General features: G+C 34.3%; 3 protein-coding genes across 3 annotated transcripts in view; all 3 read left to right on the top strand.

Moving 5' to 3' along the window:
- The first annotated feature begins 67 nt into the window (after positions 1-67).
- LOC140055490 (MAM and LDL-receptor class A domain-containing protein 1-like) lies at positions 68-11616 on the top strand. Its single transcript, XM_072100832.1, has 27 exons — positions 68-86; positions 180-448; positions 716-920; positions 1230-1367; positions 1659-1784; positions 2028-2158; positions 2276-2360; positions 2541-2660; positions 3056-3303; positions 3523-3943; positions 4822-5047; positions 5350-5521; positions 5851-5956; positions 6300-6446; positions 6673-6851; positions 6965-7133; positions 7249-7392; positions 7529-7794; positions 7990-8221; positions 8337-8423; positions 8629-8798; positions 9048-9174; positions 9783-9935; positions 10103-10359; positions 10595-10685; positions 10869-11006; positions 11117-11616. The coding sequence occupies exons 1-27, from the start codon at positions 68-70 to the stop codon at positions 11614-11616; spliced, it is 4926 nt and encodes a 1641-aa protein (XP_071956933.1).
- A 294-nt stretch (positions 11617-11910) lies between these two features.
- Positions 11911-27727, top strand: part of LOC140055491 (MAM and LDL-receptor class A domain-containing protein 2-like) — a 31504-nt gene continuing 15687 nt past the window's right edge. Inside the window, exons 1-26 of the mRNA XM_072100833.1 lie at positions 11911-11951; positions 15491-15596; positions 15961-16051; positions 16764-16925; positions 17115-17243; positions 17405-17523; positions 17841-17990; positions 18280-18475; positions 18866-19015; positions 19280-19380; positions 20013-20177; positions 20528-20654; positions 21007-21123; positions 21813-21953; positions 22448-22710; positions 23052-23268; positions 23417-23563; positions 23975-24072; positions 24337-24504; positions 24798-24927; positions 25034-25162; positions 25522-25668; positions 25789-26054; positions 26431-26644; positions 26828-26983; positions 27367-27470. Of these exons, the coding sequence (XP_071956934.1) occupies positions 11911-11951; positions 15491-15596; positions 15961-16051; positions 16764-16925; positions 17115-17243; positions 17405-17523; positions 17841-17990; positions 18280-18475; positions 18866-19015; positions 19280-19380; positions 20013-20177; positions 20528-20654; positions 21007-21123; positions 21813-21953; positions 22448-22710; positions 23052-23268; positions 23417-23563; positions 23975-24072; positions 24337-24504; positions 24798-24927; positions 25034-25162; positions 25522-25668; positions 25789-26054; positions 26431-26644; positions 26828-26983; positions 27367-27470 (3834 nt within the window). The remainder of the gene's footprint in view (positions 11952-15490; positions 15597-15960; positions 16052-16763; positions 16926-17114; positions 17244-17404; positions 17524-17840; positions 17991-18279; positions 18476-18865; positions 19016-19279; positions 19381-20012; positions 20178-20527; positions 20655-21006; positions 21124-21812; positions 21954-22447; positions 22711-23051; positions 23269-23416; positions 23564-23974; positions 24073-24336; positions 24505-24797; positions 24928-25033; positions 25163-25521; positions 25669-25788; positions 26055-26430; positions 26645-26827; positions 26984-27366; positions 27471-27727) is intronic.
- Positions 12128-13836, top strand: LOC140054835 (apical endosomal glycoprotein-like). The gene is made up of 5 exons (XM_072099928.1): positions 12128-12146; positions 12450-12566; positions 12787-12927; positions 13216-13472; positions 13726-13836. The coding sequence occupies exons 1-5, from the start codon at positions 12128-12130 to the stop codon at positions 13834-13836; spliced, it is 645 nt and encodes a 214-aa protein (XP_071956029.1).

Genomic DNA, 27727 nt, shown 5'->3' on the forward strand with positions numbered 1-27727 from the left:
TCAATGAGTTAAAATACTAGGGTGGATAAGGTGGCGTGTAGAAAGGAAATGGCCACCCTGCCACATAATGCCTAGGCTTATTACAAGTAGCTCCTAACCGCTCATTCATTCAGAATGAATACAGGTCGACCTTTACCTTTATTGTAACATGTGTACATATTTAATGTATTTATCTTTAGGCTACTATGTTTTCATTGAGGCTTCAAGCCCACGAGTGATCGGAGAACAGGCATGGCTTGTGTCTGAATCTTTCCCAGTAAATCAGGATTTCTGTTTGTCCTTCTGGTATCACATGTATGGTGCGGATGCTGGTACTTTCAATGTTTACCTGCAGACAGCCATCATTGACCCATCAGGCTGGGAGCTTAAGTGGACACTTAGTGGTGATCAGGGTGACTATTGGCAGCATGCACTTGTTGATGTTAAGAGCACAACAACCGTGTTTGAGGTAGACTTTCTTTTTTTCCTATTTTAGCTTTTATAATTACGCAGTGGCTACACCTAGACTAGGCATAAATGCACTTGCTATACAGCCCTCAAAGCCTAATAAAAAAAACATCCCTCTTGGCAAATGGTGAGGAAAGATGTAAAAAAATATACCAATGGGTTTTAGACCCTTGCCCAATGCCATAGCATAGCATTGCGAGACCTACACAGGTTTACAACATTAATGGTATTACATTGTATGAAATCATAATTCATTTGTCTACTGTAGGTTGTGTTTGAGGGAGTAATTGGCAGAAGTTACCTCGGTGATTTGGCTCTAGATGACACACAACTGTATGTCGGAACATGTGGAGCACCTACTGATCCACCACCCTGTGTTTTCCAGTGTAAAAACAAGAACTGTCTCACTGATAAAACATTAGTGTGTAACTTTATTGATGATTGTAATGATGGTAGTGATGAAATTGACTGTGGTACGTAAATATAAATAAACAATATGCATACCTAGAAAAGTTTTAATAACTACTTGTTTGTTATTTGCTTATAAAGCTGAAACAGCTTATATCCAATTAACAAGCAATAAGTTACAGTGCACAAAAAATATCAATTGTGAGACACAATATGCTGTACATACCAAGAAATTTAGGTAAAGAAGTTTAGATAACCATATCGTTGCAGTAATTATAACATTGGGCAACATCTTAAATGGCTCAGTTTTGTTGGTTGAAAAAACTTCCATCAACCTCTACACATAAAAAAATGTGTTTCTTTTGTTATTGTAGGTACTTGTACATTTGAGGGTGGACAGTGTGGGTGGAAATCTCTTGACACAGGCACATTCGAATGGGACATGGGTCAAGGTTCAACCCCATCTGCCAATACTGGACCATCAAGAGATCACACACTTGGAAGTCCCAATGGTATGTACCATTTTAATGAATCTTATTCGATGAACGATTATCACTTTTTGCCTGCTTGTGCAGTGGTTTTAATGATTTTTTAAAATGATTGTTATATCTTCGGTTTAGTGGTACTTCTTCGTTTATTTGAATATTTTTTTTTAATTGCATATACATTTTAGTACTTTTTACTTTTTTGTATTATAAAATGTTACAGTTTCAGCCTTCCAGCTATTTGTGGCATTGTTCGTCCTTTTTTCACAATAAATATACCTGGAATAAATTATTATGATTTTTAAATTTTTACTACAGGCCACTTCATGTATGTTGATGCAAGTACAGGCTCCAGCTATTCTAAAGCTATCCTGCTATCTCCAGACTTAAATGATGCTTATGCAACCTGTATGCTGGACTTCTGGTATCATATGTATGGCTCAGGTCAGTATTCCTATGGCTAATTTACCAGTATAATGATATTGTAGCTTGAGGAAAATGTCATTTATGGGAGATGTTTATTACGGTGCATGGACTATACCCTTTTTTAGGGTGTCCATATTTTTTCATATTTTGGGGAATAGGCCTAATGACATATGTAGAGTAGATATCTCACTCATAGACTGTTTGTGTACATTTTCACTTTTATGTATATGTTACTAATTCAAAGATGAATTATATTTTTAGATATTGGAGATCTTGCAGTATATCTTCGAAGTGGAAACACAAAAACCTTAATGATATATCTCACAGAAGATGAAGGGGACCAATGGAATAACATGCAGTTGGGTATTGGTAGAGTATCAACCACTTTCACGGTAAGACTTCTTATTAAATCCTACTTGAATTGGCCAAAAACTTGATTTACTCCATAATAGATATTACACCTTTTATGTAAATCTTTTGTTAATTGGTATTTTTATTAAAATTTATAGATTCAATTTGAGGCTAGACGATCTTACACCACTCTTGGTGATATTGCCATTGACGATGTGAGTTTCAAGAACTGCAATTTACCACGTAAGTTTTGTACGCACTATTAGATCCAAAACAATGGAAAAGTAAAATTTATAAAAATATTTACATATACACTACTCTCAGTAAAAAAGGCTGCATACACACAACACAATACTTCTACATTAACGATTTAGAATACTACTTTTTGGATTAAAATCAATTACTAATTATTTGTTTCAACAGCCGTTCAAAGCAACTGTGGAGCAGGTCAAACTCAATGTTCCCGTGGAAGCTGTGTCAATAATGATCGTCTTTGTGATTTGACTGATGACTGTGGTGATCGTAGTGATGAAGCTTCTTGCTGTAAGTTTGCCATTGAATACCTACAGAAATATTTTAAAATCAATATTTTTTTACCCAATTTTTGTTTAGTTGATGGTTAAGGCATGGAGCTGTAAAACATAGCCAGCTATAGTATGGCATAGCTTCCACATACATTGAGAATAGTTCTGGTGGTAGAAACTGGCATAGCTTCCTCCAGGCATACCTTGAGAATAGGTAGAAGAGTCTTACTGGATAGGACTGGAGGTCCAGTTTGCACTTAAAAATCCCAATACATCTTTCGGAAGAGAGTACATCTCAGCTCCGTCTATAAAAGGCTGAAGGAATGTTGACCCCAGATCCATACAGCCAACTACAATATCGTTGAGACTGTCTCAGATGCGTTCGCTTGATATTATCAATATTTATTTTTGCAGCAAATTACGATATGTGTGACTTTGAACAAGGTTTTTGTACATGGCAGCAACTGCTTAATGATGAACTTGATTGGTATGGATACACTGGTATTACACCTACCGATTACACAGGGCCTACACGTGATCATACTACAGGCTTAGAATCTGGTAGATATCTGTACTTGGAAACATCATCACCTCGAAAGCAGGGTGATCGTGCTAGGATAGGAAGCATGAACTTCAGAGCCACTAGTTCTGGCAACTGTATGGTATGGACTTCTTGTTACTACTAAAAGAAACTTTATAATTACAACAATTTCAATAACAATAGTACATTCTTACTCCTGGGGAAGATTGAAGTATATTGATCGAAACGTTGAAAAACTCAACAGTTTTTTCAGAACTATATACATGCTGTACAATAATACAGTAATTAAATTGCGTAAATATTACAACTTTTTTATTATTTTATACTTTTTTTTCTGTAGCTTCGATTTTACTACCACATGTATGGACAAAACATAGGAACATTAAGCGTATACACCCGTACTGCCATTAATGGACCTTTGACCTTAGAATGGTCCAAGTCAGGAAACCTTGGTGACTACTATGAACGTGGTGAAATAGTTTTTATAAAGTCGCAGGCTTTCCAGGTTATAATAGAATCAACAGTTGGTGATGGTATATATGGAGATATAGCAATTGACGACACATCATTTACTACTGATTGTGTACGGTCCAACAACAATTTGCCTACCATACCGACAGGTAGCCCCACGACACCAGCAACCACAGCACCACCATGTGGCACCGGTTTGTTCGCTTGTACAGATGGTACTTGTATTGATGTGCAGAAGAAATGTGATGGTGTTGATGATTGTTCCGATGGTTCTGATGAATCTGAATGTGGTAAATATTGTACACCTCTATATAGCCACCATTTAAATGTTTAGTACATTAAATCCCTTATTTGGGATACCCATATTCAGGGCACACCCCGATTTAGATGATAATTTGCCATAAAATGAATGTTGGGACATATATGTTTTAACACTGCAGGCTATTTGAGGACACACTTATTTAAAGCTCAGGTACAGGCAATAATTTTTAATAACATTTTTGGTTAATTGTACATAAATCAAATATTTGTAACAGAAATCAAGACGAAAAAACATGAATTTCCCTTAATATGGTCAAATACAAAATTTGGCAAAATTCTTCCATAAAAACCAGGAAGAATTTTTTTCAGTAGTTCGGTAGTTAACCTAATGTAATAACATGTCTGGTGACTCCCTAGAAGGTGAAAAAAGATGGTGGATATACGGTGGATAATTTTTGCTATAGCATGAAAATAAAAATCTGAAGTTGAATAAAAATGTAATATTCAAGTTATATTACCTATATTTAGTCATCTGATATCATTTTTTACCACATTGTTTAGTTTTCATAGCTTTTTAAAATGCCTCTCTATTTACAAAATTTGTGTACAAAAAATAGAGATTTTACTGTGTAATTTGAACTATCCCCCCACTGATAAGAAAGAGCTTATTTTCAACAAGTTCGTGTAACACAAATAAAATCCCAAAAATTATGAAACATAGGGGAAACTATAGATCGATAATTATTGGAATGTATGATCAATAGAACTTTTTTGCCCGCACCTGGCCTTTAAAGTGGATGTAAAGGTGTCCCATTAATAGGGGTTCTATTGTAATATTAGTGAATTTTCTACGTATAGTATTATGTGAAAACATTTTTTAATATGAAATAAAATTTATTCTACCAAGGCACCTGTACCTTTGAATCTGGTCAGTGTGGATGGACTGGTCTAAGCAATGGACGTTACAAGTGGGAACGACACACAAGCAACTCGGCAACTGGCCCCTACAACCCTCCCAATGACCACACATTGGGCACTGCTGCTGGATGGTACATGTATGTTGACAGTACAACTGGTTCTTTCTTAACAACTGCAATATTGCTTGCCCCAGATTTGGGTGATGTTGGACCAAAGTAAGTTATTAAATCAAGGAATCGTTTTTTATCTGTATTACAAGTGTTCAGAGTTTATAGCCTGTCCCTACCACAGTACCAGAAATGTTTATTGGCCATAAAAGTGTGCCATTATCAAAACTTCATAAAAATTGTTCATATTGTTTTTTTTTTTTTAAGTAATAATGCATAATACCTTTTTTTAAAAATTTAGCTTATAGTATTATATTAGATTTAACTTCATATTACTTTGTAAATTAAATATTCTCAGTTCATTTTTATTAAACGAAAATTTCAATTTTATTGAATTTTATTATTTAAAGGTGTGAAATGGACTTTTGGTACCACATGCGAGGTAGTAACGTTGGCACATTGGTTGCTGTTGTCTATGAGGGCCTAATTCCACAGTCTCTGGTCACAAAGATTGGAGATCAAGGTAACCAATGGAACTCAGCCACCTTAATTGTTGGACAAAGAACTGCTGGCAATTATGTGGTAAGTCATAGAGCGTTTTATATGTAAAATGTTGTTCAGTCCAATCGCCTAATACCGGATACCCTTGAGATGGCTTAATGTGTCTGATTTTTCAGATAGCATTCCAAATGTGTTTTTAATGGTAACGGAGAATTTAGGACCACCTTTAAAACAGAAACAGTTTCCAGTTTTCAGAGAGTCTAGTATTGGGAGAGTTGACTGTATTAACAAAACACAATAGTTTAATGAAATCAAGTGATTATTATAAGCTATTATTACAATAGTGTTTACTTGTTTTTCACTATTATATCAAATTTAAATTGGTGTCTTGATATTATTATTTTATTCAGATTCGATTTGAAGCAACACCAGGCTCTGATTTCCAAGACTCTAATGCATTGACTGACATGGCCATTGATGATGTAGTATTCACTAACTGTATTGGATTCCAGTCAGGTAAGTAGTAGACATGGATTATACAACATGTAAAGCTCTGTCTACACTATCAAATTGGTTGTAACAAAAACATGTGATGTGCCCATATATGGACATGATGATGTTGTATCACTACCATGGGCATATCACTACCATATTTGGGCACATCATACTTTTTTGTCAAACTATAGTTTGATACTATAGACAGGGCTTTACTGTTGATCGGTATACATGATGATTCAGCCAAAGTTATAGTTGCAAAATGCACAAGGATTGTATAACATTCCAGAAGGATAAACACTTTATTTAAACAAATTTTGCTTTCTTTCGTTGATTTATAAATCTTACCTTTTTCTTGTATTAGATCTCACCTGCACATTTGAAGGTAATGGGAATGGAAACATTTGTGGATGGAAGCAAGATCTTACAGATGACTTCAACTGGAGTCTTCAGAAAGGAAGCACAGGCTCTGTGAACACTGGTCCACAATTTGATCACACTACTGGAAAAGGTAAATATACATTTTGTGTAGCATCTTTGACATGTGTTTCCAAACTTACATAAATTATGTATGAGAATGTATCAACGTTTGGTTGTTATGTTGCAACCATCTTCTGGAAAATTCTGAATTTCAGAACAATTCATTATTTTTATAATATGCCGCACATCTATACCATTTCATGGTTGTTACCATTTCTATTCATTTATATCTAAGAGACTTTTTCTTCTTTTATTAGGTTACTATGTGTACATTGAGACATCATCACCAAGGGTTAGTGGAGACTCTGCCATACTAAAGTCTGGAGATCTTGCACCTACTTCTAACAACTACTGCTTAGAGTTTTGGTATCATATGTTTGGCCCAGATGTTGCTAATCTAAATGTTTACCTGAAGATTGCCGGAGTTAAAAATCTGGTAAGTGAGCTAGTTATGTCATTTCGTTGTAGAGTGTGTGGCGAAAGCTTTGAGAATTATGATAGGATAATTAAAAATTAAAATATTATTTAAACTTTATATTTATTATGTAGATTTGGACAAAAACGGGAACACAAGCAAATGAATGGCGAATAGCCCACGAAACTGTTTCTAGTGCATTAAACTACGAGATCATCTTTGAAGCCTTCGTTGGCAAATCATTTGGAGGGGACATTGCTCTCGATGACATCTCATATTTATCAGGAGATTGTCCTGCATCATGTAAGTTAGCCAAATGCAGTTCTTCGCAGTATCAATTTGACCTCTAATATATTTTATGGTACAGTACTGAAAATGTAGTAACCTTTACTTAATTAAACATTTATTTGATTCTCAGCTGTTTGTGATTTTGAGGCCGATTTCTGTGAATGGACTAATGCCAAAGATGACACTATTGGTTTTGATTGGCAGCGTGATTCTGATGGTACACCATCCGTTGGTACTGGTCCAGAGGTTGACCATACATATGGTACACCATTAGGTAAGATACCAAAGCTTTTTTTGCCAATATTATATACATTCATGGCAAGTGAAGAGAGTATAAATTGATTTTTCATTTAAATGGTGAATTCATAGGCTGATAATCTGTCTTTGATGACATTTTTGTTTCATTTTAGGACATTACGTATATGTTGAAACATCAAGTCCACGTGTAGAAAATGATCGTGCACGTCTAGAAAGTCCAGTATACGATGACGGTAGAAGCGATGAGTGCCTTACTTTCTGGTTCCATATGTGGGGTGATCATATCGGTTCACTAAATGTATATCAATGGAATACAGGAGACACATTTGTGTATCCATCCTGGAGCAGAAACGAAGATCAAGGCAATATGTGGCGAAGGGCAAAGGTCACTATAGTAGGCTCTACAAAGACTTACAAGGTACTTTACATTACTATTTTCTTTGCATCCTTCCTCCATTTCCTTCAATCCATGGTAAAGTTTAAGATTATTCAAACATATACACAAATTAAAATCATAGAAGGGTTTGGTAGTGCTAGCATAGTTGTTTGGTTTGTTTAGCCCTGTGCATACAGCCATTAACATGTTTGAATTGTAAATTTAACTTTTTCTCAGATTGTCTTTGAAGCTGTGACTGGCGAAAGTTTCGGGGGTGACATTGCAATTGATGACATAGCAATACTTGATGGAGCATGTCCCCGAGACGGATTCTGTGACTTTGAAACAGACATGTGTGGTTGGACAAATGACTTTGTTAATGACGATTTTGATTGGCTAAGGGATACTGGTGGTACTCCAAGTAGTTACACAGGACCAACTGCAGATCACACACTTGGAAATGGTTTAGGTAAGTTGATGTCCAAGTCTATTAGGGTTTCTATTCATTCTCACTGTTGCTACCCTTGTCGTTCATAGATGTAGCCAGTGTAGTTTTTATTATTTTACGTTATTTTCTCTTCTAGGTTTCTATGTTTTTATTGAAACATCAAGTCCAAGATATGTAAATGATAAAGCTTGGTTAGTGAGTGAACATCTCTCTCCATCTGCAGGTAAATAACAACAAGTTTGAAAGATAAATATTTATTAAGGCTATTGGCATTGCAATATTCATACATAGTGTCCCTTGAATAGGGGTTGGTAGTAGTGTTAAAACATATATTGGCCCTCATTTAAAAAAAAACTGTCTTAGTGGTTTAAAACAAACATCAGTGTATCTTGAAGGAATATTTGTAACTCTCATTTTGTATCATACAGGAACTTGCCTGAATTTCTGGTTCCACATGTACGGCACTGGTATTGGCGCACTCAACATATACACCCAGACGTTGGACAGTTCACCAAAACTTATCTGGTCAAGGAGTGATAATTATGGCAATTTGTGGGTAAATTCTAAAAGTACATTGATGTCAGCTGATGAATTCTGGGTAAGAAAATCTATTCTTCTTTTATTTGATAATAGATTAGAGTATTATTATTCAAACCATATTGCCAAAGATTAGATGTGAATATCTGTCCTAATATGCTCTATAAAAACTAGTAAAATTGATTACCACCATCAGGAATGTTTGAGATTGAATCAGATAATAGTGGTTCAATGTTGGTATGCACTGGCAAAATTAATTTTTTTTTAAATCTATTAACGTAATGTTAATGTTTTGTTTCTGTATTTACAGGTAATTTTCGAAGGTGTGCGTGGTACCAGCCATGAAAGTGATATTGCATTGGATGATATTGAGATCAGAAATGGTCTGTGCGCTATAACAATTGCTCCACCAACCACACCAGTTCGACCAACGTATCGTAAGTGAACATCAACAGTTGTACTATCATGCTTTACTTAGACTCGCAAACTGCATGATTTGATCACATAACATATTCAGTTTCAATTTGGTTATTACTTCAAATCCAGCAATTGTTTTTCCACCATCTTCTTATACCATAATCTACATACAGGAATTTTTCACATGTGAGGAATTGTCCACATACCATTCTATGCAAAGTTCCACAATCTGATCGTGCACGTCTAGAAAGTCAAGTATATGATGACGGAAGAAGCGATGAGTGCCTTTAAGTACAAGAGATGCATTTGTGTATACATCCTGAAGTCAATGCAATTTGTGGCAAAGGGCAAAAGTTACTATACAACATTGATAATTGTGTATTTAATGTTGATATAATAGTCATTTATTTTCATACAGTTACTAGACATGTCTTCATAAATCATGGATTTTTTAGTATCATTGTCATCTTCATACCATTAATATTGCTTTGGGATGTGATCCTGTTCCTCTATTTTGTAAGTTTTTAGTTTATTTATCATAGTATAATATTATCTTACAGTAGACTACATACAATCATTAAAAAAATGAATAGTGTTTTGTTTAAACAATTTTTCTCTTTAAATTTAGCTGCCGACTATCATGACTGTGACTTTGAGACTGGTATCTGCCAATGGGCTCAAGAGAAAAATGGGGATGACTTTGATTGGATAAGAAGAACTGGTAAAACATCTTCAGCTGGTACAGGCCCAACCTATGATCACACAAAGGGAGATATATCTGGTGAGAACTGGTTGCAACTGGTTTTTATGTTCACAAAATTTGTGACTAGATTTACACTCCATAGCCAACATTAAACAAGTATTGATTTTTAAAATAGTTACTGTTTATAAGTTTTATCTTAAATGTTTCTTTTTGTATATTAAATATAACATTTAATTTCATGTTAGGCTATTATCTATTCATTGAAACATCCGACCCACGTCAACCTAACGACACAGCACGCCTTCTAAGTCAAACCTTTGGTAATGGTGCAGCTGGTGTCTGCATGAACTTTTGGTACTACATGTATGGACCTCATGTGGATGAACTGACCATCTTCAAAGTTATTGGCAGCTCTGAGACTATTCTATGGCAACATACTGGATCCTTTGGACCTCAGTGGAACTATGGGCAAATACACATTGTTGAGCCTAGCGTCTTTTATGTAAGTTCATATACTTCTATCAAAAAAACTTTGAAACTGTGTGATTAAAATGCCACTTTACAAACATACTAAATACAGAATCTACACAAACCAATTGTTGTGTTGGTAGTCTATGAGTGAGGATACCTACCTGCCAATTTTGGCATATGTATGTAGAATCTCTACAGATAGCGATCTCACAAAATGGACTATTATTATATTTTCCTGCAATTAAGAAAATTATTTTCTTTCTTAGTTGGTAGTACAAGCTAGACGTGGAGCCAGCTGGCAGGGTGATATATCTGTTGATGATTTCTGGTTCAACTCAGGCGATTGTCCAGCAACTGGTATGTATATATATTTAATATTAGGTAATTAAATATTAGCAATATTGTCATTGTCCTAGCTTTAAATATGAATGTTCTACTCTACCACTGTATGAGTGTTTTTGTGTAATATTACGATCATTGTATTTAATCTTGTCTTTACTATATTAATTTTGCTCATACTGTATTTGTTTCTATTTTTAGAACGATGTGACTTTGAGAATGGAGATTGTGGCTATACACAAGATTCAACAGATGATTTTGATTGGACATTGCACTCAGGGGGAACACCCAGTCAGGGTACAGGACCTGCAACTGACCACACATATTATACCAAATATGGTATGTTGAATTTTGTTTGTTATACATTTTTTTACATAGGTTCTCTTTTTTTTGTCCTTTCTTTTACAAGTGAAGAGCAGGAAATATAGATTGACTTTTGTGTTTTTCAGGTCACTATATGTATGCCGAAATGTCATCACCGCGGCAATTTAGAGATGTCGCTCGATTGGACAGTCCTGTTTACCCAAAAACTGATGGAAAATGTCTACAATTCTGGTATCACATGTATGGCCAAGATATTGGAACCATCAACGTCTATCGAAGAGTATCTGGCACGTACACAAAACTCTGGTCAGATGGATGGACTGGTATTGATGAATGGCACGTAGTAGAAGTAACTGTCATTAGTTCTAATGACTATCAGATTGTCTTTGAAGCCATCCGTGGTAACAACTTTCAAGGAGACATTGCCATAGATGATATTGTGAAATTGGATGGTGAATGTCTTCCATTTGGTGATTGTAACTTTGAGACTGGAAGTCTTTGTACTTGGAAGAATGCTGAGGCTAAGTATGATGACTTTGACTGGGAGAGAATGCATGGGTCAACACTCTCAGGAAGCACAGGACCAATAGTAGATCACACTCTTGGATCATCTTATGGTTGGTAAAATTTTTTGTTGAATGATTGAGTGATTGATTGAGGTAGCTTAAAAAATTACTAATAAAAAAGGGCATTGAATTCCTTTCTGTAACCCGACAACTATTGTTGGACCAGTAAAAGTTTTTTTGTACAACTGTGAAAACATTAACATAATTGCATTATTGTTACGTTATCCTCTTCTGTTTTAGGCACATACTTATATGCTGAGGCATCTTCTCCTCGAACGAATGGTGACAACGCATGGCTTATATCTGGCATCTACTCTGGCAGATCCTCTCGATGCATTGAGTTCTGGTACCACATGTACGGAGAACAGATGGGAACACTGCAAGTCCGCCAATGGCCATTGTCCTCTGGATACACCCTTGTCTGGAAAACAGAGGGCAATAAGGGAGATGTTTGGCGACTTGGTCAAGCCACATTACCAAGGGTCAATGGAGACTATGAAATTATATTTGAGGTCATCATTGGTTCAGGATTTGAAGGAGATGCAGCTATTGATGATATAGTATTCATTGATGGTGATTGCCCTAGTATGTACTTTCTTGATATAGTTTGATTAGTTTGTTAATTTATAGGAATATAAATTGAATCCTATTTGGATGTGGAAAGAAGTAATTATTAGTCAATTTGTGAATTAAATTAAATTTTACAACGCAATCCAACACTATTAAAATAACGATTTATTTGACTTTTTTTTTCATAAAGACACACATTTTAATCTTAGTATTCTCTATTGCAATGACTCCAGTATAGATGTCTTGTAGTTAAATTATTGGTTTAAGTTATCTTCAAAGTGTAAGTCGGTTTTACTGTTTACTGTATTATCTTGTCCTTTAGATCCTCCATCTGCTTGTGACTTTGTTTGCAATGACGGAACTGATTTATGTATTCCGTCCGACCAAGTTTGTGACTTTGTTAATGATTGTGCCAACAGCGCTGATGAAGTTGACTGTGGTAAGTCTATTGTTCAAATAATAAGCAGCTTTCGATTTGAGATGAACAGGACTTAGTGCATCCGACTATGATTTCTTATTGTTGTTAAAAATATGCATCTGGGAATAAAGGTGATGGCCTATGTATAGTCATAATGGATGTTACATAGCCAATGTCAAGTGTATTTCAAATATTATTTATTAAAAGTTTAGCATTGGCATTTCTGAAATATTGTGTATAGGTCACAGCTGTACATTTGAAGTGGATGAGTGCAACTGGGGCCAGAACAGTGACAGTGAGTTTTATTGGAAAAGATACAGAGGTGCTACACCAACAGAGAATACAGGACCTGCTTATGATCACACTTTGCTTTCTGCAGCAGGTAAGTTGTAACTAGCTAAAGCATTGTAGAATGGTTATTTTTGTTTGTGCTATTTTAGGCTATTTGGCTGATGTAGGAATATATTATTTTTATATTATCTAAGTCCAAAGACAAGTTACAGTGGTAAAGATACAAAAGAATAAGTAAAATGCTGAATCAAAATGATAAAAGAAAGAACTGATTATTTTTTGGAAAACACTATTTATTCTTCGGGCTAATGAGAGTACTCAAGAGAAAGAAAATGGAACAATGATTGATTAAACTATTTTTCCATTCATTTATCACCAGGTTGGTATATGTATGTTGCGGCTGGAAATGGCGATAGCTCCGCATATGCCTCTCTGTATACACCAATATACCATAATTCTGCAGCCAGTTGTGAGGCACATTTCTGGTACCACATGAAAGGTAACCCAATAGGTACCCTACGAGTGTACCTAGATGAACAATACTACCTCTTGGTTCCATGGGAGATCACTGGAGATCAAGGTGATAGGTGGAATCTGGCATCAGCTCCACTAGGAAGAATTACAGGAACCTTCAGGGTAAATTAAGATGCTTATTTTAAAGTAATATTTTGTTTATTCTTTTTACCATATTAGGTTCAAGTTAATTTGGTATTTATCCACATGATCATCTTCTGTTGCTATTGTATTCTATTATTCTTAGAGAAACCTCCAGAAAACATATAATTGGGTTTTTAAATAGTTTCAACTTTTAGAATATTATAGCATACTAGGTTTTTTTTTTTTGTTAAGCATGATCTTCAGTAATTGTATATCGTACTTCTTATCATAGGTGTGGATCCAAGCTCAGAGAAGTTTTGATACTCTTGGTGATATTGCCATTGATGATATAACATTTTCAAGATGTGGGCTTCCACGTAAGTTTGCAAACCATATATATTGATGGAGATCCTAAGATGGTCTGATACCGGTGTCTTTTATTTATATATTTATATCTTTAAACTTGTTTTTTGTCATGTGCTGCAATAGCTATAGACGTTAATGCAAAATAATTAAAAGGAAAAGAAACCCAAACAATTATATTAATTTTTATTTATATTTTGCCTATTTTTTTGTAATCCATATTTGGATATTATTATGTTTTATTAAATTGAATTCATCACTTTGTTGATTATTATGCTGTACAAAATCATTTTTTTTACATGTGTTTTTTCTTTTCAGCGGTTGGTGATGGTACATGTTCCTCTGATCAGTTCCTTTGTACCAGAAAGGCATGTATAGATGAGACTCATGTCTGTGACTACTCTGATGACTGTGGTGATTATTCTGATGAGGCTTCTAATCTATGCTGTAAGTACAATAACACATTGCTGAAAATAGTGATGCAAATAACCTGCACCATCAAATTGAACAGTTTAGTAACTTTTCCTACACTATCAAACTAGTTTGTCAAAAAAAGTGTGATATGCGTAATTATGGTAGTTATATGATGTCATTGTGTCTATAAAGCACATCACATTTTTTTGCCACATAAAGTTTGATAGTGTAGACAGAGCTTTAAATATATATTGTCAAAAATGTATTTATTGTATATATATATATATATATGTATTGTTAAAATTAAAAATTATATTATGTATTCATTCTACATTAGCAAATTATGATCGATGTAACTTTGAACGAGGCTTCTGTGACTGGACACAACTGACAACTGATGAATTTAATTGGAGAAGAACAAGAGGAACTTCAGATAATAATGCTGCTACTGGACCACTTCGAGATCACACAGTTGGAACATCATCAGGTGGGTGCCATCTGTGTAATATCAACATTTCCTCTTAAATGGAAGGTGCACCAAGGCAATCTAACAACAGAATGCTGAACTCCATAGATCAAAGGGTTTATCTGTGGATGTGACACGATCAATTCCACGCCACTTAACAGACACCGCACGCCGCGAAAAATATGTACAGTACTGTTGGTATTTGTTGCAGCCAGGCATAGGATCAAAGGACAGTTACGAGTTCCTATCTTGGCAAGGCGAGCTCATTGACCTGTTGTTAGATTGCCTTGGTGCACAGAAGCAAAGAAATAACAAACATTCTTGAGATAAGCCAAGTGTTTTAAAGAGTTAATAATCAAATTACAGTATATTGGATGTTTATTTAATACTAATATCAACAATTGTGCATTGTACAATTTCAGGCTATTATCTATACACTGAAGCAAGCTCTCCAAGGGTCAAAGGTGACAGAGCCAAACTTGCCAGTCCAATCTACAAGAGAATACAAAATCCAGGTGAATGCCAGGTAAGGATTTCTAAATGTCATTGTCAGGCATCACTTAGATTATCCCTAAATATCCAGTTGTATCCCAGTCTTAGCCAAAATGAAACTTGAATAGCTCTGCCTAGATGTCAGGCTGCATCCTAGATGAAATGATAACCAGGAGACCTAACTTAAGCTCTCTTCCATGGATAATTTGTATAAAATAAGTATTTAAACTAACAATTTATATTTTTTCAATTCATTTGTATAGTTCCGTTTCTGGTTCCATATGTATGGTGACAACATTAATACTCTGAATGTGTATAGTAGGACCGCAATCAATGGACCAGTCACCTTGCTATGGTCACGATCTGGTCATGTTGGTGATTATTGGGAAAGAGTTGACCTGGTACTGAAGAGCAGTAACGACTTCCAGGTAAATGATAAAGTGTTGAAAACTCAATTACATATTACAGTTCATTATTAAAATATTATTCAATTATCTAGTGAAGTTGTGGCTTGATGATTATGACGCTCGGCTACCAAGGGTCCTGGGTCTAAGTCCTGTCATGTCAGGATTTTTTCTAATGACAAATTACAACTTCACTTCACCAAAGACTCACTCAATAAAACCATTTCTTGTGGATATGTTTTTCTTGTAAATAGATTGCCATCATTAAGAAGGACAGTGAATGAATTCGCTTATGGTTATCCTTGGAAATTTGTCTAAATATATTAAAACCCCAAAACCTTTAGCTTTTCTATATGTTATTTTCTATAAATATTTTGTTCTATTGTAGATTGTATTCGAAGGCATTCGTGGAGATGGACCAGAGGGAGATATAGCATTTGATGACACTTCATTTACTCCTGGTTGTCAGCGATCAGGAGGTAGGAAGTTATTTAACTGCATTTGGTGTGTTTGATTAGGGACTTTTTTCCATTGAGTATTTTGACTTAAGTAAACTTAAGTCAATACTCAATGAACAAGCTTGCAATAATTAATATTTATTGTTTACCAAGAAATAATAAGTAAAAATAATAATTTATTCACTCACTTACTCAATACAAATACAGTATATAAGTATAATAATGTAATATATAAGTAATACAATATATCAATCCAGAGGAAAATTACTGGAAAAATGACAATGCTGTGGGTATTAGTAGCTGGATCTCAATGGAACAAGGCCATATTACATGGCTGCAGTCACATGCTCAAGTTAGTGTTTATCGACCGACCAACCAACCGAACGACCAACTAACCAACCGACATAGTGAGCTGTAGAGTCGCGTTGATAAATCAAAATGTTAAAATAAAAAGCCAGAAAAATTGTCAGAGCTTTTTGACAACACTGGCCCTTCATCAGTAATACAATAAATAATTGAAACACAAGTACCGGAACCAAAAAAGCAAAGCTTGTAGATTCATAGAAAAAGTACCTAAATAATATACAGTATTTGCATTTTGAGCACAAAGGTTACTGAATATGCAATATACAAAGTGCAATATTTTATTCATACTATTTCCATATACTATACTGTGAAGTCTATTAGGTCTTTTTATTTTCTATTTTCTACTTGAACATTTTTTTTTTGTCAGGATCTATACCAGTTATGACAACTGTGGCAGTTCCAACAGGACCAACTGTAGGTCCATGTGGTTCAGGAAGATGGCAGTGTGGTAGTGGAGAGTGCATCTTTTCTGCTCAACTTTGTGATTGGAATGTAGATTGCTCTGATAAATCAGACGAGGCCTTCTGTGGTTAGTATTTACCTTCTGAAAATATACTGTGTTTTAAATAAAATAATATAATAAATAATTCATTACTGAACCTCCAAAAATATACTATACAATAAATATGTTATTATGGGCATTATGGATGAAGTGTAGGTTCGGTAATATATCTTATCACAAGAATAACTTCGACTTTAACTTGACTCTTAATTTCAGGACCTTGTGATTTTGAAAGTGGACAGTGTGGTTATACTGATGTGAGCACTGGGTATTATGAGTGGCAGTACAAACAAGGTGGCGCCACTGAAATACCATCTAATGACAAAACAACTGGCGGAATAAGTGGTATGTGTTATATCTAATTATAAATTATTATCTAACATAATAACAATAACTTGCGAATTACAAGATATGTTGTTCAAAGTATATGGCTAACATATTATTTAAACAAACACACTGTTTGAATGAATGAATCCAACACATTTCTTTTATATTGTTTTTGACAGGTCACTACATGAAAGTAGATGTTGGCAATGGTATTTTTGTATCATCCGCTTTCCTGCATTCACCTATATTACATGGTAGTAGTGATTCTTGTAGAATGTTTTTCTGGTATGTCTATCAGGTAAGAAATACTTTTTATTTATTCATTTTAAAGTTTTTGTTTATATTCTTGTTCTAATATCCTTCCTTAAAAATCATTAGGGGCTTTGCGATTTGCGAAGACTGACGACCAATCTAAGTCTGGTCAATTGTCACCTGGACTTAGAAACCATTAGTTGAAGTTGGGAGCAAGGACATATTCCAATATCTCGGCATGCATACAATGAATTACATGACATTATAACGATTATTTTGTCAGTGAGATATAACCTGGTAGTACTTTTCTTCTATTAAACATTGTATCTATATTGTATAAGAACAACTTCTATCACCTTCCAGTCTGCAGGAGCAGAATATGAATTCAATATACAAATCCTAGATGTGAATGATGTCAGCAATTCATACTACATCTGGTACCCTACTGGTCAGTCTAGCTTATTCTGGAGACAGGCATCAGTTGGTCTTGGCAGAATCAGTATGGATTTCATGGTACTCTTTTTATCTTACTACTACTACAGTACAGTATATATTTTTATTTCTTGTAAAAATTTATTGTGTGTCACACAGACAAGAATCTTAGACGTTGTGGCATACTGGTAATGGTCACAGTTGCTGGGATTAATAGTGATAATGTGGTACTGGTGGTGTTTTTGTGATGTTTATACTCATGATTTTGGTGATGAATGTCTGATACTGTGATAATTATCCTAAGTATGACAAAAATTGGTTTATTTTGATGTAATAAAAAGATGATAATCCATTCTATTTATTTCTTCAGGTGGCTTTTGAAGGATATCTGGGAGATGTCAGTGACATCATTGCTCTTGATGATGTCTTTTTTGATGGGTGCTCTCTTGGGGATTTCATTGGACCATGTGAATTCCAGTGTAGCAATGGGCTATATTGCTTACCAAATAAACTCCTCTGTGATTACACAGATGATTGTGGAGACAAATCAGATGAACAAAGTTGTGGTATGTACATATTTTAAAAATATTAATAGCATGTTAACACATTTTGACTGAACTACTGATCTGAGTGTGGAAAATCAATGCATCATCTAAAAAATGTCAACCCTCATTTAAAAAAGGGGGCTCATAGATACCAGATAGCCTGTGGTTTCAGTTGGAAGAGTTATCCTCTCTAAATAAAGTTGAAATAAGATAAATAAAAATGAAATGTATTTATGGCCTTACTGTTACTTACCAACAGAGTATTATTTTACCTCAATTTTATATCAGCAGTGTAACTTTTCTTTCACATATATATGTTAGGATTTAGTGTATTTTATGAAAAAAGATATTGAATTCATAGATATTCAATGTTTAAATTTAATATAAATTATTCAATATGTTATATTTTAGGAGCATACACTGAAAGATGTGACTTTGAGTCAGATTTATGCAACTGGAACCAGGATAAAGATGATGATTTTGACTGGAGTTGGACTACTGGAGAGACCGGTGGTCAAGGAGGAGCACCCGGTGTTGACCATACAACAAATACAAAGGATGGTCAGTGCTCATGTTATTTTACAGATCTGTGCACCTTATTGTGTAGATGGGTTCCATTCCTTCATTCATTCTTCTTTCGAGGATGTGTATTATTTGTACTGTCTGTAACTGTCTTAATGTTAATAATCTACTACCTACTAACCTATAATTAACATAATATAATTTAAAAGACTGCATAAATACAGTTCAATTTTACTTATGAAGAGGTTTTCAATGGAAACAACTATGTTGAAGCTTTTTTATAGTAATTTATTTTATTTGCAGGTAAATACTTGTACTTGGCAACTACACTCACCAATACCGATGAAAAGGCTAGACTGAGTAGTAAGGTGTTTGACCCTGTACAAAAAGATAAACAATGTCTTGTGAGTAACACATTGTGGTATTAGGGAGCTCTCGATTTGTGACTTTGGGAGCTCTGGATTTGTGACTTTTAGAGCTCTTGATTTTTTAAACTGGACTTAGAAACCACCAATATAAAAAGCGACCTATACAATTAATTCTGCATTATGCTATTGTAAATTCCAATTGCCAATATTGTTCCAATCAAGTGTGATCCTATTTAAAGAAACATTAACAATGTGCAAGACCGGTGCAAAGATGGACCACCCAACCACTTGCTTAATAAAGTTGGTTTATATCAGCAGCCAGGTGTCATGATGTTTGTTAGCAGCATCTTTTCTTGTTATGAATATTTGAGAAACTTTGTGCATAGTTTCATAAAACAAATTGATTCTGGCAATAATGTTTTAATTAGAACATTCAATAACTTTGTTAAGGAGTCAAAATTGTACAATAGATGGTGTAAAATCATTTATTAATTTTGTTTTTTTTAGTCTGATATTTCTATTTTTTTTTTCGTTATGTGTAGTATGTTCTATTTCTATGGATATTTATCTGAAATAAAAGAATGAATGAATCATCCATTAAGGATTTTTTTTACATAATATTATTTCATCCCTAATGTACTTGCTAACACTTTCTGTTTGTTCTTTAGATGCGTTTCTACTACCACATGTATGGTGAGAATGTAAACCGTCTTACTGTATACAAACGCACGTCACAAACAGACTTCCCAACTAGCATGTGGAGCATGGGAGGCAGCAAGGGAGATGTTTGGCTTAGGGGTGAGGTTGACTTCTCTGTCGGCACTAAATTCCAGGTATATAGTTAATAATTTATTTAATTAATTAATGGAAAATAAACATCTGAGTAAAATACCTATGATAACACTATCGAAATCCAAGGACAACACCAAAACAAGAGACACTTTTATTGACACAAGAATCATAGACAAATGGAATGCACTACATAGACAGTACCACTAATAATTTCAAACAATCATATGACAAACACATTAACATATACAAATTAACATATACAAGAGAGGAGGCAGTCAATAGGAGTATTAAATTCATTTGTCTCTGATTCACTTTTTCTTTAGAAAAATTGATCTTGCATAGAAATACATAATCTATGATACAACGTTTTACTGATATCTTTATGATATAGGTTGTAATTGAAGGCGTAGGCGGTCCAGGTCGATTTGAGGATAACATTGCTATTGATGACATATCATTTACTCCAGATTGCAACTTAGATCCTACCAACACACTACCAATCACTATTGTACCAACAAGTAAGAAAGACAACTTATTGATATTAAGTTTATTGTAAATAATTAAAGGTATACTTAAATAAGTACAAGTAATGATAGTGGAAATCAGTTGTTGTGGCTCTCAGTCTTGGTTCAAAGAAGGAATGTGGAATAGCCTTAAATCCGTGTTTAAACAAAAAGGAGGCCTTATACACTAATGCTCTGTCTGCTATATCAAACTAGTTTTACAAAAAAGTGTGATGTACGCAAATATGGTAGTTCTATGAGGTCATCATATATGGCCACATAAATGTTTAGTGTTGACAGAGCTATGCACTCTGCTCTTGAGAAGAAAGTGATTTTTTAATGTTGAAATGATTACTTCTTTTAACAGGTGGTCCAAATTGCACTACTGGCTATCAACCATGTAGGAATGGCACGTGCCTACCATACTCTATGTTCTGTGATTTTAAGCATGATTGTTCTGATGGATCGGATGAGGAAGAGTGTCGTAAGTTAACTAATAAATACAGTAGAACCTCTTCTTTGGGACACATGTAAAAGGGACACTTCCTTGTGAAACAAACAACGTTGGCAGTTGCTTTAAAGATATGTCCAACCTCCGTTCAGGGAACAATTCTTAAAAGAACACTTTGGTGGGTCTCTAAGGTGTCCCCATAATGGGGGTTATACTGTAACCAATATTTTACTTTATTTTAAAATCATTGGCCAAGTTGTCTATGCTACAATTTCAATTGTATAACAAATTACTAGATAACTAATATTTTATTTTGGAGAAATATATTTGGCTGTATGCTAAATAGTTATAATGGCTTGTAAATCATGTTGAAGAAACTTTTGCAATGTCAAGTTATTAAACCAATACTCTCATTAACCTAGTCCATAATTAATATTTATTTATTTAGCATGTGCAAAAGGTTCAAAGTTCTAACTTATGCTAAGTATCACTGTTTTAGTCAAATTGAATTTACATATTACTTTCATGATGTACTCATTTATCAACATCAATTGCCAGGTTGACATGATGCTCATTTTCCTGGAACAACAATGTTTGTGTTCTTCTAAGTAAACAATCCTGTCAGTACTAATTTTTATATTGCAAAGCTCTATAAGGTTTGAAGATGTTTTCATGTTTTTTAATTGTGGTTTCAAATGTTTTCTGTTTTTCATTTACTACAGCTTCAACTTGTAGTTTTGATTCAGGACTTTGTGGTTGGACACAGGTGGAAAGTGATGATTTTGATTGGTCAATTAGAGATGGTTCTGCCCCTGGTGATTTCAACGGACCAGTTAATGACCACACATACAACAGTCCAAAAGGTAATATTGTTTCTTAATTAAAATATAATAAATAAGGTTGATGGTGCAATTACACAGGATTATCGAGGGTCTTTCTTTAGTTCCTGCAAGTGTTTAGCAACTATTGAACAAAATATTTTAAATGAAATTAAAACACCAAGTTATTCAAATAGATGTAATAATACTTACTGTAATGGAAGGCTTCTTTGCTTTACTGATATAACATAGATACAGTAGACACCTTTATCCAGATGACACCTTTATCCAGATGACACCTTTATCAGATGACACCTTTATCAGATGACACCTTTATCCAGATGACACCTTTATCCAGATGACACCCCAGATGGCACTTTATTGGGTCCCAAGTGTCTCTTTAGTAGGGGATTTACTATAGTATAGAATAGAAACCAAGGTGCATTTTAAATGACATGCTAATATGATGAAAGATCAGCAATATCAATTACAACATAAGTTAACAAAGAAACTAAATTTACTCATTTGTTCCCATTAAGGTGTGTACTTGTACGTTGATGGAACAACAACAAGACCTGACCAGCGTGCTAAACTCATCAGTCCTCTCTACCGATTGGCTGGTCTAGAATGCCAGTTCAGCTTCTGGTATTACATGTTTGGTGTTGAGTACGGCGACTTGGAGATTTACCAAAAGACTACTGATCGTGAGTTACGACTGGCAAAGGTGTCTGATGATCTACCGGATTACAATGTCTGGCAGAAAGAGGTGGTTAGCATTGATCAGTGTACTAAGGATTTCCAGGTATGTTATTAAAAACACATGAAAATGCCAATTTCAATTTTGTAAGATCCCAACCCGTGTAGACACAACAATTGCTATATTCACATAATACTGACACCTCTTGGAAGATAAATGGGACATTCTAAGTGCCATACTGTAGCTAGCCAGTTAATGTCCAACCCAATCATCCTATTACATTCCGAGATAACCTGGTAGTTGTTGTGTCTATACAGGTAGGTATCTTACTCATAGATTATAACACCAGTGTTGTTTTGTGTAATAATAAAATATGAAGCTTTTTTCATTTATTTCCATAATATACGTAATTATATGTAATATACATTACATTTTTGATTACATAGATATACATTGATGCTGAAGACAGACTTGTAGCTTCAATATCCAATGGTTTTGCAATTGATGACTTAAGATTTGACAACTGTGCATACACACTTCCTAAGGTCTTAGGTCAATGCTTGACAGATCAACGTCAGTGTAGCAGTGGCCATTGTTATCCTATCTCAGCAAAATGTGATTTCAAGCCTGACTGCTGTGACGAAACAGATGAACAGAACTGCCGTGAGTCAATTATTAATGTGTTGTACAATTTATATACAGTAGAAGCTCTATTATAGGAAGTAAAACATTAATTTTCCTTTGTTCCTTTTCACAACAAAGTACACAATGTGAATAATAATCTTATTTTTGTTTTCAAATCTTTATATAGAGGATTATCGTCAGTGTAATTTTGAGAACAACATGTGTGATTGGAATCAAATGTCTAGCGATGAATTTGATTGGTCTAGACACCAAGGCAGTACAGGTTCCAGCTCTACCGGACCTAGTAGGGATCATACTCTTGACTCCACATCAGGTACAAATACTTTCTATTTAAAATCATCTTATTAAACAATTATGCATATTCAATTAATTAACAGTTTCTTCCAGTTTAACAATACTGGTCATAGAATGTATTACATCTGTCTTCTTATTCGCATATTGGTATAATACCTTAATGTCACTTCATTTCTTTTTGGGAAAAGATATCCTACAAGTCTCTAGATAGATTATATATTAATATTAATTGATTAACGTTCAACTTTTAAATTAACTTTATAAAACTAGATTTTTGGTGGTAAAGCACAATCTGGGAAACTTAGTGATACTACTAGTCCTAATTAGGTTTCATTCATCTTTTCTGTTGTTTTTATAAAACTAGATTGAATTTATAAAAACACAAGCTTGTAGGATTGTGCATTTGATGAAATGTTTTCTTTATTTTTAGGTTGGTATATATACATTGAGACATCTAGTCCACGACTGAATGGAGACAGAGCTAAGATAAGCAGTTATGTCATTAAGAGTACTGTGCAGACTTGTACAGTAAGTAACTTATGTGTCAAATACAGTAGATATTGCTATAATTTAAAAAAAATAACATTTGGCTGAATAAAAAACCTCTTTCCTAAAGCTCTGTCTATACTATCAAACTTGTGACAACAACATTTGATGTGCCCATATGGACATGATGATCATATGGTCATATCACTACCAGATTTAGGTATATCACTACCATATATGGGCACATCACACTAGTTTGATAGCTTAAGTTGGTAAACCAATTAATGTACTTCTATTTTTCTTTAGATGCGTTTCTGGTATCACATGCTTGGAGATCATATTGGAACCTTGAATGTGTACACCAGAACCATGGTGAATGCTCCAATGGTTTTGGAATGGACACAAGAAGGGGATAAGGGAGACAAATGGTTCTTTGGCTCCGTTGATGTTCGTAGTAGAGGTGAAGATTTCCAGGTACGTATTGGTATAATGATGATAGCATGATGGTTAGCAAGCTTGCCTTCCAATCCCAAGGTTCAGGGTTCAATCCTGTTTTAACCCATGACTGTTTCTATTCTATTTCTAAAGGGAAACTTTGTTTATAAACACAATATAGTTTACCCACCCATCCTGTAATTGGTTAAGTTACTTGCTGTTGGATGTGTTGAAATAAAAAAAAATTAATTTACATTTCTTTTACTTATTTTTTTTTTTTTTTTTTAACACAGTAGTTTATTATTACTACCTACGTTTTGTTGTTATTTCAGATTATTATAGAGGGGATTAGAGGTTCAGGAATCCGAGGCGACATCTCATTGGATGATATTTCTTTTACTCCTGATTGTGAAGCATCTTCCCAAGATCTACCAGTTGTAACAACACCTGTACCTACAAAAAGTAAGTCTCCAATTCTAAATAGTAGCATAATAAAAAATAATAATAATAATGATAATAAAGCAGTGTACATTCAATAAATAACATTATTTAAATATTTTCTTTTTAGTTACAACTATACCATATTTATGTGTAAATCCATTAAAGTTCCAATGCCGTGATTACACATGTATTGATAGAGAAAAGCAATGCGATTTCAAGACACAGTGCCCTGACAGATCAGATGAACTGGGCTGCCGTAAGTGTTGTTCTTATTAACTTAAAGCACAACTCCTTTACTCAGTCTCCTTAATTAATAGATGTCCAGTTCCAATTTTATTTTCCACTCACAAACAAAATTATGTAATTGAAGACAGAAAATGTAAGATATTATGCAGAGCACCAACTTCTTTATGGTAATATGTAATGTAACCTTAGAAAAAAAACAGTGGAAAACAAGTGTAAGAGCAGTGGTTTTGGTTAAAATTAATCTCACTGGGCTTTTTCATGTTTTTTCCCTTTATTTTTCTAACAATATTTTATTAGTAATATCATTTTCACATGTATAAACCCACATATAATAATAAGTTAATCAAATTATATTTATTCTACTTACAGCAACAATATGTGACTTTGAGGATGACATGTGTGGATATGCTGAGCAGACAGATGATCAGTTTGATTGGCATCGTGCCAATGGACTTGATACAGTATCTACTCCAGGTGTAGCACCAAGGAATGATCACAGTGTTGGAGGATCTACAGGTAGGGACAAAGTTTAAAACTTATATTAAAGAACAATCAGACATACATGTAGTGTAATGTCAGAAATGACATATACAAGATTTATATTTGTATAAACCTTAATATTATTTACCTTCCCAGGATACTATATGTACGTGGCACCTTATGGGCAAGCTGGTCTTGACCAAATAGCTGAAATCATTGGCCCACAATATACATCTGCTGCCGACTATTGCCGTGTCCACCTATGGTACATAATAACAGGAAGGAACATAGGCAGTCTGAAGTTGTCACTTCTCGACACAACAGATATGACTGAGACTCTTTTATGGGATGAACGAACTGATCGCGGTAGTGAGTGGACGCAGGTTACTGTTGGTTTAGGCAGACGAGTGAATCCATACAAAGTAAGTCTATTTGTGAGAAGTAGGTATCATAGCCTAAAGTTATAATTGATAATAATATAATAATGATAACTTATATCAAAGTCCAAAGGAAGTAAGAGCTGGGTCTTGGTGACCCATGGCAGTTGCAAGAACAGTGGCAGTGATACTATTAATCTTCCTGTTTTGATTTTTTTTTTTAATTTCTCAGGCTTAAAAGTGTATGTACACTGCTTTTGAATGTTCTGTCATGAATATATTACAGTTATTGTTACCTATTTAATTACAAATACATCATTTCAGAGCATTTTAAAATAATACATATATAATGGAACTGTTGGTTTTAGATAATGTTTAGCTATATATTTTGAATGTAATTTGCATTTATTTTCATTATCAGCTACGCTTTACTAAAGAGCGCAACATCAACTACCAAGGTATGATTGCATTGGACGATATTGAATTTGATAACTGTCATCTGCCAGACCCCGTACCATCCTGTGATACCACCAAGAATTTCTGGTGTGAGAACCAGGCCTGCATAGACAAGAACCGGGTTTGTGATCTTGCAGACGATTGTGGAGATGGCTCTGATGAGAAGGTTCAGTTGTGTTGTAAGATGGCTTATCTTTTTGTTTAATCAATGTTATGTTAATAAAGTTTGTGGTACACCATCTGTTTATAAAGTTGAACAAATCTCACATTTTTGGTTTCTGCAACTGTTTCATTCAATGGATTTATAATTAAGGTAAAAACAAGCCATTATTATTATATTTTTCATTCTATTTCTTCTATAGCAACTTCTCTCTACAAACGATGTGATTTTGACAAAGATTTCTGTGACTGGACACAAGCTAAGGAAACAGATGAATTTGATTGGCTTAGAAACAATGGTCCAACAAACTCTATAAATACTGGGCCTTCACGTGATCATACAACTGGCACAGCTAAAGGTAAAACAATATATTGTAGAGTAGTAGATATGTATTTATTAAAATCAAATTTAAAATAAAAACAGCAGTCTTAATTAGTGGTAGTAGCATTGTTGATCCAAAATAATCCTCATATTGAATACAGTAGAACTCCTAAGAGGGAAATCTTCTTGATCCAACAAAGTGTCAAGCTCTGTCTACACTATCAAACTTCATGTGACAAAAATGTGATTTGCATACCAGTACTATATTTGGGAATATCACTACCATATTTGGGCACATCAGACTTTTTTGTCAAACTAGTTTGATAGTTTAGAACATATATTGTCCCTTGTACTTATCACAGGACAAGAAGTTCTACTCTAATTATTTTCACAAAATTTAATATCATTTTCTGTTTGTAGGATATTATGTATACATTGACCCAGCTATCAATCAGAACTATTTAGAGTCTGCAGAACTCATTAGTAGGAAATTCCAAGGAGTTGTACTAGGAGGTGACTGTAAGGTAAGTAAAAACTAAAGCAACAATGATTAAAATATAGGATGACAATTTAATAACTACTGCAGTAGTAGTAGTTTGCATCAGTGAGCTAAGGTAAAGGGTCAGATGTTTACTCTAATCTTGTAGAGTACATTTGAGAAGACCTGAAAACATTCTTGGGTGAGACATTAACTCCAAAACACCACATCAGTGTGGTTGTAAAGATGATACTTCAATTGTCATCAAATTGTTCTCACATATATAGAACTGTTTTATAGTAC

This window comes from Antedon mediterranea, chromosome 7 (genome assembly GCF_964355755.1).
Source record: "Antedon mediterranea chromosome 7, ecAntMedi1.1, whole genome shotgun sequence".
NCBI classification, from domain to species: Eukaryota; Metazoa; Echinodermata; class Crinoidea; order Comatulida; family Antedonidae; genus Antedon; species Antedon mediterranea.

What these genes read in the sequence shown, in the direction of transcription:
- LOC140055490 (XM_072100832.1), top strand. An exon ending in TGATCACACTACTGGAAAAG is followed by an intron (nt 6,447 to 6,672) that starts GTAAATATACAT and finishes TTCTTTTATTAG; the next exon opens with GTTACTATGTGTACATTGAG. An exon ending in GCTCTACAAAGACTTACAAG is followed by an intron (nt 7,795 to 7,989) that starts GTACTTTACATT and finishes ACTTTTTCTCAG; the next exon opens with ATTGTCTTTGAAGCTGTGAC.
- LOC140054835 (XM_072099928.1), top strand. An exon ending in CGCTGATGAAGTTGACTGTG is followed by an intron (nt 12,567 to 12,786) that starts GTAAGTCTATTG and finishes TATTGTGTATAG; the next exon opens with GTCACAGCTGTACATTTGAA. An exon ending in GAATTACAGGAACCTTCAGG is followed by an intron (nt 13,473 to 13,725) that starts GTAAATTAAGAT and finishes TTCTTATCATAG; the next exon opens with GTGTGGATCCAAGCTCAGAG.